Genomic DNA, 15,247 nt, shown 5'->3' on the forward strand with positions numbered 1-15,247 from the left:
GGTTAGGGCTAAGGTTAGGGCTAGGGTTATAGGGCTAGGGTTAGGATTAAGGGTTAACCTTAGCCTCAACCCTAACTCAAACCTTTACCTTATCCTATAAGGTTAGGGTTGTTTATTGGTCCACTACAGGTCCTCTACTGGTCCACAACTCTGCCTGCTTCAACAAAGGTCATTCCAGAACAAAAGATTAGCTTGCAACTTGCCTCTGATTTAAGTGTTGATACTTTTCATAAAGACAGGTCACTGAAATGGTCAGTTTGAAAGTGTGAAAACCCAAATGTATACAAATCTATAAAGGGACCTTATAATTGTCCTTCTACTGAGGAGGTACACACAGTATCTCCTCAGTAGAATCTAGACTCTTTGATGACATTTCAAATGCCATCGTGTCCCTTTCAGTTCCTTTGACGTTCCATTGTACACTACAGAGATTAGTTGGCTAGTGGATTAATTGTAAGCTTCTGAGTCAAATCAAACAATTTCCCAGGACGGAGATCTCAGTGACCAGCCACTGAACACGACAACAGACTCCAGAACCCCCAGACATTGAGATGAGAGCCATCATCTGGCATAGAGATCTGTTGTGCTGTGCGAACTTCTCCGCTATGTAAACACACAAACACTGTCTCCCACTCTTCATCTTTCCTCCCTTCGGGGGTGCAATACTTCAAAACAATCAACCACGGCCCTACACTTGGTAAACATCAACAGACAGAAGTAGAACATCTGAGCTCCACTAGGCCTACTGGTCAGTGTGTAAAGTACATCAGAGGGTTGCACTGACGCTAAGCTAATGCTAAAGTACTGGAGCAAATAACCAGCACATTCCTGAAGATCCATGTTTCTCAAACTAGCTGTTTGCTGTCCAATGAGGCCACATCAGAGGGCCTTGGTGCACTGTCGCCATGGTAAAATACTGGAGCCAATAAGCAGAGTCCTGAAGATGTTAGCAGTGGTGCATCTGAAGTAACAAGGAGAACTGGGGACACTGATACTAACTTGCAGCTCTGCAGCCAAGAGTACACTGACTCGTACCCTCATCATCATCATAGTTACCTCACACACCAACCATCCCCATAGGACAGTACTCAGCAGCATTAGTCCATAGGACAAGACTACTGTAGATGGATAGTGACCCCCAAAACTGTGAGCCAGCTTGCCCATCACTCCATGATTACTCTATCATGTCCATGCCAGTCAGCCATCTCAGCAGATAAGGGGTGATTAATTCATGCAACCGCTGCATTCATCAATAAAGCCACTCTCAGCTGCTTGAGCTTCTCTGGGTAATGGAGAGGCACAGCCGGGCCAGGAGAGCACTCCAGTCAAATGAGGAAGCAGCGCTATACTCACTTTCTCTCTGTGGATGAGTGGGGTGAAGTTCCTGACATATCAGATGACTGTCAGGCCTGCCATGGACAGTACTGTAGGCTACATCCAGTACATGGATACTTTCAGCTTTAAGGGAAATGTCTAGTTTAGTGTAGGTCTAAAATGATAGTGATGGATATGTGCTGTCAATCAGGTGAAACCTGTACATATAGAGTAATCTGCATACAGAGGCATTGAGGCAAGATATTCTGTTTCAGCAGGATTATATCCTTTATTTAGACACTGGCACTGATCAATGTGGCACTCTTCTTGACTGCTTAGCTGGCACCAGGAAGAGAGCTTTCCGTCTGGTGCTGCACTGGGGTGATGTGATGGAGTACATGCACACACACACACACACACACAAATGACTCATGTGATGTTGGCATCAAGGTTTATTATCCTTTATAATGTACAATATACAAAAATATAGAGTACCAAAAAATTCACAGTGTCTAAAAGGCAGTGATTACAGTCTATGTCACATATCTAACAGTACCACCAGGTCAGTTGCATAGAAGGGCACCGAGCCAATCAGGGGACAGAGCTCCACAATGTGACATCCAGCTTGTCCAATCAAAAGTGACTACAGGGCCAGGGGAAGCAAATTAGAGGGAGTCACCATTTAAGGGGAGCCAATTACAAACCCAAGAAACGTGGGTGAGGCATGTGTGGAAAAGGAAAACCACAGGATGGAAGTGTTACTTTAAGTCCTCTAAACAGCATAATTACTTTTATCTAATTTACATGACTCTTTGTTGTACATTTGCTGTATCAAGTTCTTATTTTACATGTTTTATTAAGGTAGGGCTTTTCATTATAAATGTTTTATTGTGGTGGTGACATTGATTCTGTGTTAAACTGGCACAAGTGCCTCTAAAACGACGGGCTGTCTTTGTTACTCTAAGATACTACACAAGATGTAGCCAAACTGTACATCTGCACAAAGTAACAAAACAGCTGTTGTGTATTCATTACGGAAACCGTTTAAGACCCAAACGGAAAGCCAAAAGAGAAAAACAAGAGTTTTTATTGGACAAATTCATGTACGTCCCTCTTCGTTTCATTCCGTTTGCGAAACATTTTGCAACAGAATCGGTGGAATGAATACATCCCTGGAAAAGATGTCTAGGCCGTAGTCAACCAGTCACATTGACTAGCTCTATCCCCTTACAAACCCCATGGTTGGTGTGTACATAGCTGCTGCACTTTTTTACAACTATAAGGCTTCAAACAAAACAAACAAAACAAAAAACAGTGTTAGCTATACAATAATATACATTTACATTATACTAACCTTTAGATGTCATTAATGGTCTGCAGATCGAAGGCTGTCTCTTATGTACAGATAGAGCTCTCGTGCATATTGCGGAACTATAGAATTAGAATTATAGAATAAAATCCTTCTATTTCTATGAGAGGAACTAGAAGCATCGCTGCTGAATTAGCATAACATCAGGCATAATAAGAAAATATAGCTCAGTTGTGTTTCTCAAATTCCTTTATGATCCAAGCTTCCCCATGAGAACCGTGCAGCTCTCCATAAACTTACAACGATTAACATCTTATACGTGGAACACACAGAAACCCAGCGGAACGTCAGGAGTGCCATCATCATTATGTGTGAAAAAATGCACATAGTCCTTTACAGATCCCGTCATATACAGTCATATGTAATAAAGCATTACATTTACATTGTACAAAATACATACAGAGTTGTCTGTTCCTCTCCTCATTCAAGCTCACAGGCATACACATACGAAGCAAGCAAACATACACATACAAGCAAAACATTAATCTCATACCAAAGTATTTCTAAGCATGATTTAGCAATGTTAAGAGAGGGATCCATTAATATTTGATACAGTCAGACTTATATTTGCTTCTACATGAATCTGTGTTTTATTTTTTTGTTCTTATTTGTAAAATATGTCAGATACACATTGGCTACTAAGCTGCTTTGAAAAATGTAAAAATATTGTATTTTGTGATGTGAAACTGATGAGAAACTAAAAAGTGAATCAGCTATTATTTGTGAAATAAAACTTTTCCTCCTATACTACTGTTCTCTCTCTCTCTCTCTAGCATTAAACAAATAACCTCCCTCATAACAAAACCACTTCAAAAAAAGGTGCCACACTACTAGCTTATTATCCTAGCTTGTATGATATCATATCAAAATGCGGTTGCAGTCCAGTTCTCCACACTGAGCGGTAGTAGGTAGGTACAGTGCTCAGTAGAATGCATCCATTTCATTCTAGAAGTCTTTATATAATCTGACCCCACATTATCCCCTCTTTTGCATACAGACAGGCACCCGAGGCAACCCAAAGCTGTACCAACTGTATCCCGTCAACTGATTCCAACTCTCTCAGTCAGACACCTCAGATCTCTATCCCATGTTCAGATCATTCCCTGGGAAGCCTACCTATACATTACATAACATAGCTAGGCAGCCTGATGTGTGGGGCCTTGTTTGGACATAAGCAGATTAAAACTAGAGTCTATCCAGCAATGAGTATGTCTGTATCTGTGTGGACCAATATAGGTAGTGTTTTGTCCATAACCGATCACACGCTGCCATCCATGGATGTGCCTCTGTTCCCCGGGTCCTCTAGTACCACCCAAAAACATGGCAGAGCTGAAGTCCCAGGTTCTTGTCCTCCTCATGTCATGTGATGAGGTGAGCTGGGTGCATTCATCCATCTACCTCCAAACACAATAGAACTGATATTGGCCTCCTGATCTCTTGAATTAATTTAGTAATTTTTTTGGTTTCCTCATGATTTGCAACCACCGCACTGAAGCAAGGACAGACACCAGGATATGCGCCGGTTGGGATGTTCCCGGTAACTTGTTGTTGGGAGAGTTTAGAATGGGGATAAAAGCTGCAGACAGAGGGGATGTTGGTGTCATAGAGACTCATTCATAGAGGTGACCAGACAGACCAGAGAGGAGAAGATGTGGCCATTTTGAGTATCTCTTAAGGCCACCTCTAGCCTCTCTGAATAGCACAACACCCACAGTAAGGCGATCAGGTTGTCAAGTTCCACAGGGATAAGTCATTGTCCAAATCCTTACTGTAGCTTATAGTGTCTTATGGAGTTCATCATTCAGCTCTCCATCAAAGCACTACGTTGACACTGTGATGTCCAGTACCAGGATCAGGTTCCTGGCTCTAGTTAGTGAGTCTAGGGGATGCATCAGTATCCATACTGTATCCACCCCTACAGAGTGCTGATAGTACGTTCCAGGTATACCCTTACACACACACACCCCACCATTTTGGCGATACCATGGGATAAAGGAAAGGAGAGCAAAAATGAGATCCAGGTCTTAGGTTGTGTTCAGTCACCATGGCATTTGTCACCATGGCGATGGGGGTGGAGTTCAGTCTGGGTAGGTAGGTGAGGCTGGGGTCCTTGGGGTGTGTGTCTCAGCTGTGGTTATAGGTCCTGCAAGGGGAAGGGGAGGAGTCAGGCCTGTTGTAGTCGAATTTTCCCAGCGCTGTGGGGTAGTAGGTGGTAGTGTAAACGTTAGTTTGCTGCAGGGGCGTTGGGTAGAAGTTAGACCTCTCGTCTGGGAGCAGGTTGTTCTTGTTCAGAGTCTGGAAGTGGAGAGAAGACAATCATAACAGATGACAGTGGCTACAAACTTAGACAGAAAACACTGGAGGATGTAAAAGGTACATACTGTTCAGTAAAGTGTAACATACTGTTAATGTATGTCTGGGTGAGGTGGGAAGAGTATAGAAAACAGTCATAACAGTGACATAAGAGTTTCATAACAGTGCCATAACAGATGGTTTAGTTTACCAATGACTCAGACAGGAGCAATATCCATATATTATACTCTTACAAGTTGAAAAGTGGGCTACAGTGCTGGGTACTGGAAGTGCATCTTTTAGCAAGGTAGAAAACATCAACAAAATGTGATTTATCAGCCATAAATCAAGCATAATCAATTAACAAATATGAGAGGGATGAATAAATTACAGTAGGTCCTTCTAAATGAGGAAACAGCACAAAGTACATTTTTACTGTAGGGTGCATTCAAAATGGAACTCTTTTACCTTTATAGTGCACTACTTTTGACCAGGGCCCATTTGGAAAGTAGTGCACTATATGGGCAATGGGGTGTCATTTGGGACTCACACTTAATGTAATGCACTTGCACTTTACAGGCAGGTTGCGGCGGCTAGAAGCCACAACAAGCCGACGGAGGGAACACTACGGACGGCTGCTCAGTAATGTAATTTATCTTAACAGCTCTGGTCCCTGCTCTGTAATTGGGTTCCAGAATCAGTGAAATGCACAACAACGTCGGCCATTTTGAAATGCCCTGGAGGAGGGCGGTGAGGGCCTGTGAAGAAAGACCAATGATAACCGCAGTAGTTCTCAGGTTGAGTGAGTGGCTCTAGCGAGCTAACCTGGTTAAACCAGACTGAATGCTGTGCTCACAGGTTAAACATAGCAAAATCAGTTAAGATGCCAGGCTAATAGTTAGCTAGCTACCTGTGGTATGAAACCTGCCTAGCCATACTTATTCTATTACGCCTCTGCTCTCACTGCATGGCTCTGATCATCAGTGCCAGGTATTAGAACCCAGCCTCAACTACTGCGCCACAACACATCACTCACCCAGCAGGCGGCTGACAGCTTTAGAAAAACAATCAGGTGTCCTTCTGAGAAGCAACAACCATCATCTGAGATAGACTGTCCTAGCACAGTACTTGACTAATTAGGGGGAAAAATAATATGGAACTATGTATACTAGATGGATCATGACCTTGGTCCTAAGGCTAAACCCTGACCTACGTATGAAGGGCAATGCCACGGTGGGACGGATCGATGGGGTCGGAAGGTGGCTCATAGGCACACGCAGGTGTTAGGTCCAAGAGTGAGGAAAGGTGGGGCAGGCAGGTGCAGCTTGACTTTACATTTATTATTGAATTTAATATAGCTGAGCCAACCTCAATGTTTTGGCTGATGCTTTCTCAAGAGATGATGGTTCAGCATTATAGACAGCAGCGGGAGTCAGTTGCTATAACAGCCCAACGGGGTCCAATAATAAGGACTGAGGCTATGATCAGGCAGAGACACAAGACACCATGGAGTAAGGAAACCAGGTGAAGACAGATAAGAGTTCTGAGCTCTCACTATTACTCATCCTCATATAATGAAAGAACCCTAAACATAAGGAAAATCTTCTCAAAGCCATATGAATGGCTGGTGTTACAGCATCTCTTTGCCACGCAGACAATTGTACATGTCTGTGTGTGTACATGTCTGTGTGGGTATATGTCTGTGTGTGTATATGTCTGTGTGGGCATATGTCTGTGTGGGTATATGTCTGTGTGTACATGTCTGTGTGGGTATATGTCTGTGTGTTTATATGTCTGTGTGTGTATATGTCTGTGTGTGTATATGTCTGTGTGGGTATATGTCTGTGTGTGTATATGTCTGTGTGTGTATATGTCTGTGTGTGTATATGTCTGTGTGGGTATATGTCTGTGTGTGTACATGTCTGTGTGTGTATATGTCTGTGTGTGTATATGTCTGTGTGTACATGTCTGTGTGTGTACATGTCTGTGTGTGTATATGTCTGTGTGTACATGTCTGTGTGTGTATATGTCTGTGTGTGTATATGTCTATGTGTGTATATGTCTGTGTGTGTTCATGTCTGTGTGTGTACATGTCTGTGTGTGTATATGTCTGCGTGTGTATATGTTTGTCTGTGTGTGTATATGTTTGTCTGTGTGTGTATATGTTTGTCTGTGTGTGTGTGTGGACATGTTTAATTATACTTGTGGAGAACAGAAGTTCCAATAAACTGAGCATTTTCTGACCAACTGGGGACATTTTGCAAGCCCCCACAAAGAAAAAGGCGATTTCCAGGGGGTTTAGGGTTAGGGTTAGAATTAGGTTTAGGAGTTAAAGTTAAGGGTTAAAGTTAAGTTTTAGGGTTAAGGTTAGGGTCAGGGTTAGGGCTAGGGTTAGGAAAACTAGGATTGGAATGGGAATCAATTGTGTGTCCTCACAAGGTTAGTAAAACAACAGTGGATGTGCGTGTGTCTATGCATGTGTGTCTGCATGCAGAGGACTCAGGCCTGTTGTGTGTGTATATGCATGTCTGTGTGTGTATCTATCCACATGAGTGACAACCCTTGTATACTGTACCTGTGACAATACCTTGAACTCCATGGGCGTGTACTTCTCGTTCTTTGGTGTGGTGTTGCCCTTGTAGTTGAGGTGGTTGGGTGTGGTTGGGTGTATGACGGCAGACTCCTGCGAGGGCTTGTGGAAGTGCTGACAGTACACATAGACCAGGAAGGACAGAAGGCCCGCCCCCAGGAAACAAGACACGCCTGTGGCTATCAGGTGCAGAGAGCTGAATGCTGTGCAAAAACAACAAAGCAGACAGATGGGAGGAGGTCAGTCATGATGTCTAGTTCAATTATCGGTGTCTGTTATCTGTCGTTTTCGTTCTCTCATCATAACTCTTTCTTTCTTTCCTCATCCTCCTTCACATATTGTATTGCAGCAAAGTGGTAGCCTGGTCACATATCTGTTTGTGCTGTCTTGCCAATTCATGGTGACAATGACCTCAGGAGTTGGCAAGACATCACAAACATATTGGGGACCAGGCTAGTAAAATGGTGGTTCATTCAAGGGAATCAAGCTCCTCCTCCTCAGTGCTCCTGCCGTCAAACCTGGAAGCTGTCCAATGGAATGGCGGCACAGCCTTGAAACCATTACCCTTCCCAGCATGGTTCCTACACCTTATTATAATGGCCATCCCCCCCTCATGCATATTCCACTTCTGATGATTGGTTCAAAGGCTTGTGCAGCATCGCCATGGTTTCAAAACGGATATGGTGGCATCCCCCCTAAAGGTAGATTAAAGTAGAGGAGGGGAAGACCTACAGCGCTCCTATTACCTCCTGCTGACTGAATGAAAGGATTCATGGAACACACACACACACATACACACACACGCATTCACACGTACTGTAGGTGGTTGTTAATCCACTTACCTCTGCATTGCTGGTCCTTATCAAAGCCAGACGCAGGGAGAATCACTGCAACACAACACACACACAGACAGACATGCAGAGACAGACAAACAGTCAGCTACCAGCACATGCACATTCTCACCATGCACAGAAATATCTGGAAACCATCCAAGAGTTCAGAGTGATTTGAACTGGTAGATGGTACTTGCAGAACAGTACACACAGTATACAGTACACAGTACACACAAAGAAACATACATCATGAAACACGAATGAAAACTTCAGACAGTTGGGATTGTTGTGCAGACTAGCTTCTATGATGTTTAACCGACACTTATAGTCATTCATCAGGAGGGAGAGGGGGGAAGAGGAGGGTGTGTGTTTTTAATTGAGATGTGGCCATCCTATGATTACATTTTGGGGCAATTTCGGCTGAGCGAGTGTCACACGCCATCCCAGTGACCTTACGATTTCCAACGCCTCCTCCGAAATTGCAACGAAATTAGATGTGATTTGGGCCGCGTCCCAAACGGTACCCTATTCCCTATATAGTTGGATACTCATGACCAGGACACATACGGGTTGGTTGTTTAGAAATGGTGGGATTAGATTGTTGATAGCAAGTCAACTATATTTGGTTTCCAATGTTTATTGAAAACATAAATACAGTTACACAATGAGCTCTTGTCCCACATGTCCATTTCTTGTCATTGTTGCTAGCTATCTGGCCACCCAGAACCATAACAACACTCGGCCTTTGAAGCGCACGCATCATTTTCATGATGTTGGCCGCTTACCCGTCTATAGGGCTCTGGTCAAAAGTAGTGCACTGTATAGGGTGCCTTTTTGGGACGCTAATTGCATCTGTCTTGTCTCTGGTAGCCAGGGACAGAAAAATCATTACTCTGTTAAAAGTAAAAGAAAGGAAACAGCCTTAACAAGGTCCTCATCAGAGGAACACTCTAAGAAGCCTGATTTACGTAGACTTCATTAGCACAAATTAAGATAGAAGATCTTATTCTGGTGGGGGATTTTTTTTTAGATTAGATGTTTGACTTAGCCACATGCACAGGGTCGCAGATGTAGTTGTAATGTACAGTGGAATACTTAAACTCCGAGCTCCAACACTGCAGGTGTGAATTAAACAATAATAATCCTAAAAAAATGTCCATAGAAGTAGCAGCGGGGGGGGAGGGGGGGGGCAGTTTCCCGGACATGGTTTAGTCTTGTCATGGATGGACTAAAAAGCACTTTCTATAGAGAATATCCATGCCTTTTTGTATTGTATTAGACTTAATCTGTGTCCAAGAAACTGTCCCTATGTGTATGATGCGTCTTATCTCAGAGTGGTTATTATCTCAGAGTGATTATGATAATGGTGGAGGTGATGACGAGGATGGTGATGATGGTAACAGTTATGATGATAATGATAGTGATGATTATGAACAATGTCATTGATGATGATCATAACTGTTATGATAATGATGATAGCGATGATTATGAATGGTGGTTAACAAACAGATCACCGACCATTTCGAATCCCACCGTATCTTCTTTGCTATGCAATCTGGTTTCCGAGCTGGTCATGGGTGCACCTCAGCCACGCTCAAGGCCCTAAATGATATCATAACCGCCATTGATAAAAGACAATAGGCTTTCTGTCAATCTGTGTCCAAGAAACTGTCCCTATGTGTATGATCCGTCTTATCTCAGAGTGGTTATTATCTCAGAGTGGTTATTATCTCATAGTGGTTATTATCTCAGAGTGGTTATTATCTCAGAGTGGTTATTATCTCAGAGTGGTTATTATCTCAGAGTGGTTATTATCTCATAGTGGTTATTATCTCAGAGTGGTTATTATCTCAGAGTGGTTATTATCTCAGAGTGATTATTATCTCATAGTGGTTATTATCTCAGAGTGGTTATTATCTCAGAGTGGTTATTATCTCATAGTGGTTATTATCTCAGAGTGGTTATTATCTCAGAGTGATTATTATCTCAGAGTGATTATTATCTCAGAGTGATTATTAGCTCAGAGTGATTATTATCTCAGAGTGGTTATTATCTCAGAGTGGTTATTATCTCAGAGTGGTTATTATCTCAGAGTGGTTATTATCTCAGAGTGATTATTATCTCAGAGTAATTATTATCTCAGAGTGGTTATTATCTCAGAGTGGTTATTATCTCAGAGTGGTTATTATCTCAGAGTGGTTATTATCTCAGAGTGATTATTATCTCAGAGTGATTATTATCTCAGAGTGGTTATTATCTCAGAGTGGTTATTATCTCAGAGTGACTCAGAGTGATTATTATCTCAGAGTGATTATTATCTCAGAGTGGTTATTATCTCAGAGTGATTATTATCTCAGAGTGGTTATTATCTCAGAGTGGTTATTATCTCAGAGTGGTTATTATCTCAGAGTGGTTATTATCTCAGAGTGATTATTATCTCAGAGTGGTTATTATCTCAGAGTGGTTATTATCTCAGAGCTGTTATTATCTCAGAGCTGTTATTATCTCAAAGTTGTTATTATCTCAGAGTGGTTATTATCTCAGAGTGGTTATTATCTCAGAGTGGTTATTATCTCAGAGTGGTTATTATCTCAGAGTGATTATTATCTCAGAGTGGTTATTATCTCAGAGTGGTTATTATCTCAGAGTGATTATTATCTCAGAGTGGTTATTATCTCAGAGTGGTTATTATCTGAGAGTTGTTATTATCTCAGAGTTGTCATTATCTCAGAGTGGTTATTATCTCAGAGTGATTATTATCTCAGAGTGGTTATTATCTCAGAGTGGTTATTATCTCAGAGTGGTTATTATCTCAGAGTGATTATCCCCCCAGACTCAACAACCTTGGTTTCTCAAATGACTGCTTCGCCTGGTTCACCAACTACTTCTCAGACAGAGTTCAGTGTGTCAAATCGGAGGGCCTGTTGTCCGGACCTCTGGCAGTCTCTATGGGGTGCCATATGGTTCAATTCTCGGGCAGACTCTTTTCTCTGTATACATTAATGATGTCGCTCTTGCTGCTGGTGATTCTCTGATCCACCTCTACGCAGACAACACCATTCTGTATACTTCTGGCCCTTCTTTGTACATTGTGTTAACAAACCTCCAGATGCACTTCAATGCCATACAACTCTCCTTCCGTGGCCTCCAACTGCTCTTAAATACAAGTAAAACTAAATGCATGCTCTTCAACTGATCGCTGCCTGCACCTGCCCGCCACTATGGCCTATTCGCCACTATGGCCTATTTATTGCCTTACCTCCCTAATCTTACTACATTTGCACACACTGTACAGTATATAGACTTTTCTATTGTGTTATTGACTGTACGTTTGTTTATTCCATGTGTAACTCTGTGTTGTTTGTGTCGCACTGCTTTGCTTTATCTTGGCCATGTCACAGAGAACTTGTTCTCAACTGGCCTACCTGGTTAAATAAAGGTGAAAAAAATAATAACAATTAAATGGTGATGATGATGATCATGATAACGGTTACGATAATGATATTGATGATTATGAACGATGGCGACGATCAGGATGATGATCATGATAATGGTTATGATAATGATGATAATGATGATAGTGATGATTATGAACGATGGTGATGATGATGAAAATGATAACGGTTATGATGATGATGATAGTGATGATTATGAACGATGGCGATGATGAAAATGATAACGGTTATGATGCTGATGTTGGTGGTGACGATGATGATGACATATATGATGAAAGTGTGTATGGCTCACCTGGAATCTCGTTGCAATCCCTGTGCTCAGTGCTGTTTCCCACACAGGGGGCGGAGCCTTGAGCCCCACAGACCCGGCTGCGTACCTGCAGCCCTACGTCATCACATGCTGACCACAGAGACCAGGCCATCCAGCCGCCTGCGCACACACACACAAACGTCAGTACACAGACAAATGACCAAAGATTCACTCTGAGTTGAGGTAACCGCTGCATTCTTAAAATGCCTGGAACCCAACTTGACCACCCAAGCGCATGAAAACAAACAAACTAGCCCCACCACAGCACAGCCACAAACAACCCTAACAACCCTAGCCATATACAAACAGACCCAAGTGGTTGTGAGGTAAACTGTTTTGAGAAAGCAAACCCATAGTTTGTTTAGTGCATAGCCAAGATGTTTTCGTCAAGAGCCAAGTGTTAGCCATGTTTCCCAGGCGACAGGCGCCTGTGTACAGTAAACAGGAAAGACCCTCTCCCAGAACCCTCTCCCCCGTTTCCAACCCGTGATGCCAAAAGCCATTCACCCAATGAATGATGGCTGCCATTTTGTTTACCTCTCCTATCAGTCAGCCTTTCAGCCACAGGCTGCCGAAGCTGCTCCTCGTGATCTCTGATCTCCCCACACCAGTCTACAATGAACAACACAACACAACACAACCCTGACGGTACAGCATCCATATTAGGACAGCCTCACAGGGAGTTGGTGTCCTTGTGACTCTTGAGGCTGTACTAATATGGACACACACACACACCCTCCTGTCCTTCATTAGTTAGCACAATCTATTTAATCAAGCCATCTCTGACAAGGCCATCAGATAGGCCGGGGACTGACAGACACAAGGTTTTTCGGCTAATTGGAGGTTCACTGTATCTATAGGGAATAGATGACCAATGTCCTGCCTGTCGGTAAATGTACCGAAGCAGGAGACAGATGAGGACAAGACATTAGCATGGCAAACTGTGGACACAAGCAGGGGCACACACATGAAGGTGAACACACATGAAGGTCAACACACATGAAGGTGAACACACATGAAGGTCAACACACATGAAGGTGAATACACATGAAGGTGAACACACATGAAGGTGAACACACATGAAGGTAAACACACATGAAGGTGAATACACATGAAGGTGAACACACATGAAGGTGAACACACATGAAGGTGAATACACATGAAGGTGAATACACATGAAGGTGAACACACATGAAGGTCAACACACATGAAGGTGAATACACATGAAGGTGAACACACATGAAGGTGAACACACATGAAGGTAAACACACATGAAGGTGAATACACATGAAGGTGAACACACATGAAGGTAAACACACATGAAGGTGAATACACATGAAGGTGAACACACATGAAGGTGAACACACATGAAGGTAAACACACATGAAGGTGAACACACATGAAGGTGAATACACATGAAGGTGAATACACATGAAGGTGAATACACATGAAGGTGAACACACATGAAGGTAAACACACATGAAGGTGAACACACATGAAGGTGAATACACATGAAGGTGAACACACATGAAGGTAAACACACCTGAAGGTGAACACACATGAAGGTGAACACACGTGAAGGTGAATACACATGAAGGTGAATACACATGAAGGTGAACACACGTGAAGGTGAATACACATGAAGGTGAATACACATGAAGGTGAACACACGTGAAGGTGAACACACATGAAGGTGAATACACATGAAGGTGAACACACATGAAGGTAAACACACATGAAGGTAAACACACATGAAGGTGAACACACGTGAAGGTGAATACACATGAAGGTCAACACACATGAAGGTGAATACACATGAAGGTGAACACACATGAAGGTGAATACACATGAAGGTGAACACACATGAAGGTGAACACACATGAAGGTAAACACACATGAAGGTGAACACACATGAAGGTGAACACACGTGAAGGTGAATACACATGAAGGTCAACACACATGAAGGTGAACACACATGAAGGTGAACACACGTGAAGGTGAATACACATGAAGGTGAATACACATGAAGGTGAACACACGTGAAGGTGAATACACATGAAGGTGAATACACATGAAGGTGAATACACATGAAGGTGAACACACGTGAAGGTGAACACACATGAAGGTCAACACACGTGAAGGTGAACACACATGAAGGTGAACACACGTGAAGGTGAACACACATGAAGGTGAATACACATGAAGGTGAATACACATGAAGGTGAACACACGTGAAGGTGAATACACATGAAGGTCAACACACATGAAGGTGAATACACATGAAGGTCAACACACATGAAGGTGAACACACATGAAGGTGAACACACATGAAGGTGAATACACATGAAGGTGAACACACGTGAAGGTCAACACACATGAAGGTGAACACACATGAAGGTGAATACACATGAAGGTGAACACACATGAAGGTGAATACACATGAAGGTCAACACACATGAAGGTGAATACACATGAAGGTCAACACACATGAAGGTGAACGCACATGAAGGTGAACACACATGAAGGTGAACACACATGAAGGTAAACACACATGAAGGTGAATACACATGAAGGTGAATACACATGAAGGTGAACACACATGAAGGTGAACACACATGAAGGTGAACACACATGAAGGTAAACACACATGAAGGTGAATACACATGAAGGTGAATACACATGAAGGTGAACACACGTGAAGGTGAATACACATGAAGGTCAACACACATGAAGGTGAACACACATGAAGGTGAATACACATGAAGGTGAACACACATGAAGGTGAATACACATGAAGGTCAACACACATGAAGGTGAACGCACATGAAGGTGAACACACATGAAGGTGAACACACATGAAGTTGAACACACGTGCAGGCGTACACACACATACAGACAGACAGACAGACAGCTAGCTAGCTAATGGGAAGTGTTAGCCCTACATCAAAAGAGAACATTAACCAGATGAAAAGGGTTGTTTGTATCCCAAATGGCACCCTGTTTCCTATATATTTGTTATTTTTTGAGGCACCTGGTATTCCCAGGCGGTCTCCAGTCCCAGTACTAACCAGGATTGACCCTGAA

The 15,247-nt window shown here is 42.7% G+C and overlaps 1 protein-coding gene across 11 annotated transcripts in view; it reads right to left on the bottom strand.

Moving 5' to 3' along the window:
• Positions 1–1,751: 1,751 nt before the first annotated feature.
• Positions 1,752–15,247, bottom strand: part of LOC110501806 (semaphorin-5B) — a 289,412-nt gene continuing 275,916 nt past the window's right edge. For 2 of the 11 annotated variants that reach the window (XM_036959216.2, XM_090216088.1), the window contains 5 exons: positions 12,701–12,775; positions 12,146–12,283; positions 8,408–8,452; positions 7,551–7,768; positions 1,752–4,978 (listed from right to left, as the gene is read on the bottom strand). In XM_036959216.2, the coding sequence (XP_036815111.2) occupies positions 4,808–4,978; positions 7,551–7,768; positions 8,408–8,452; positions 12,146–12,283; positions 12,701–12,775 (647 nt within the window). In that variant the 3' untranslated portion in view covers positions 1,752–4,807. Of the gene's footprint in view, positions 4,979–7,550; positions 7,769–8,407; positions 8,453–9,912; positions 10,001–12,145; positions 12,284–12,700; positions 12,776–15,247 lie in introns of those variants that run through there. The other 9 variants (XM_036959217.2, XM_036959220.2, XM_036959219.2 and 6 more) reach the window with 9 other exon arrangements.

The sequence above is a fragment of the Oncorhynchus mykiss genome, chromosome 22 (assembly GCF_057628025.1).
Source record: "Oncorhynchus mykiss isolate SJ-2025 chromosome 22, ASM5762802v1, whole genome shotgun sequence".
Taxonomy (NCBI): domain Eukaryota; kingdom Metazoa; phylum Chordata; class Actinopteri; order Salmoniformes; family Salmonidae; genus Oncorhynchus; species Oncorhynchus mykiss.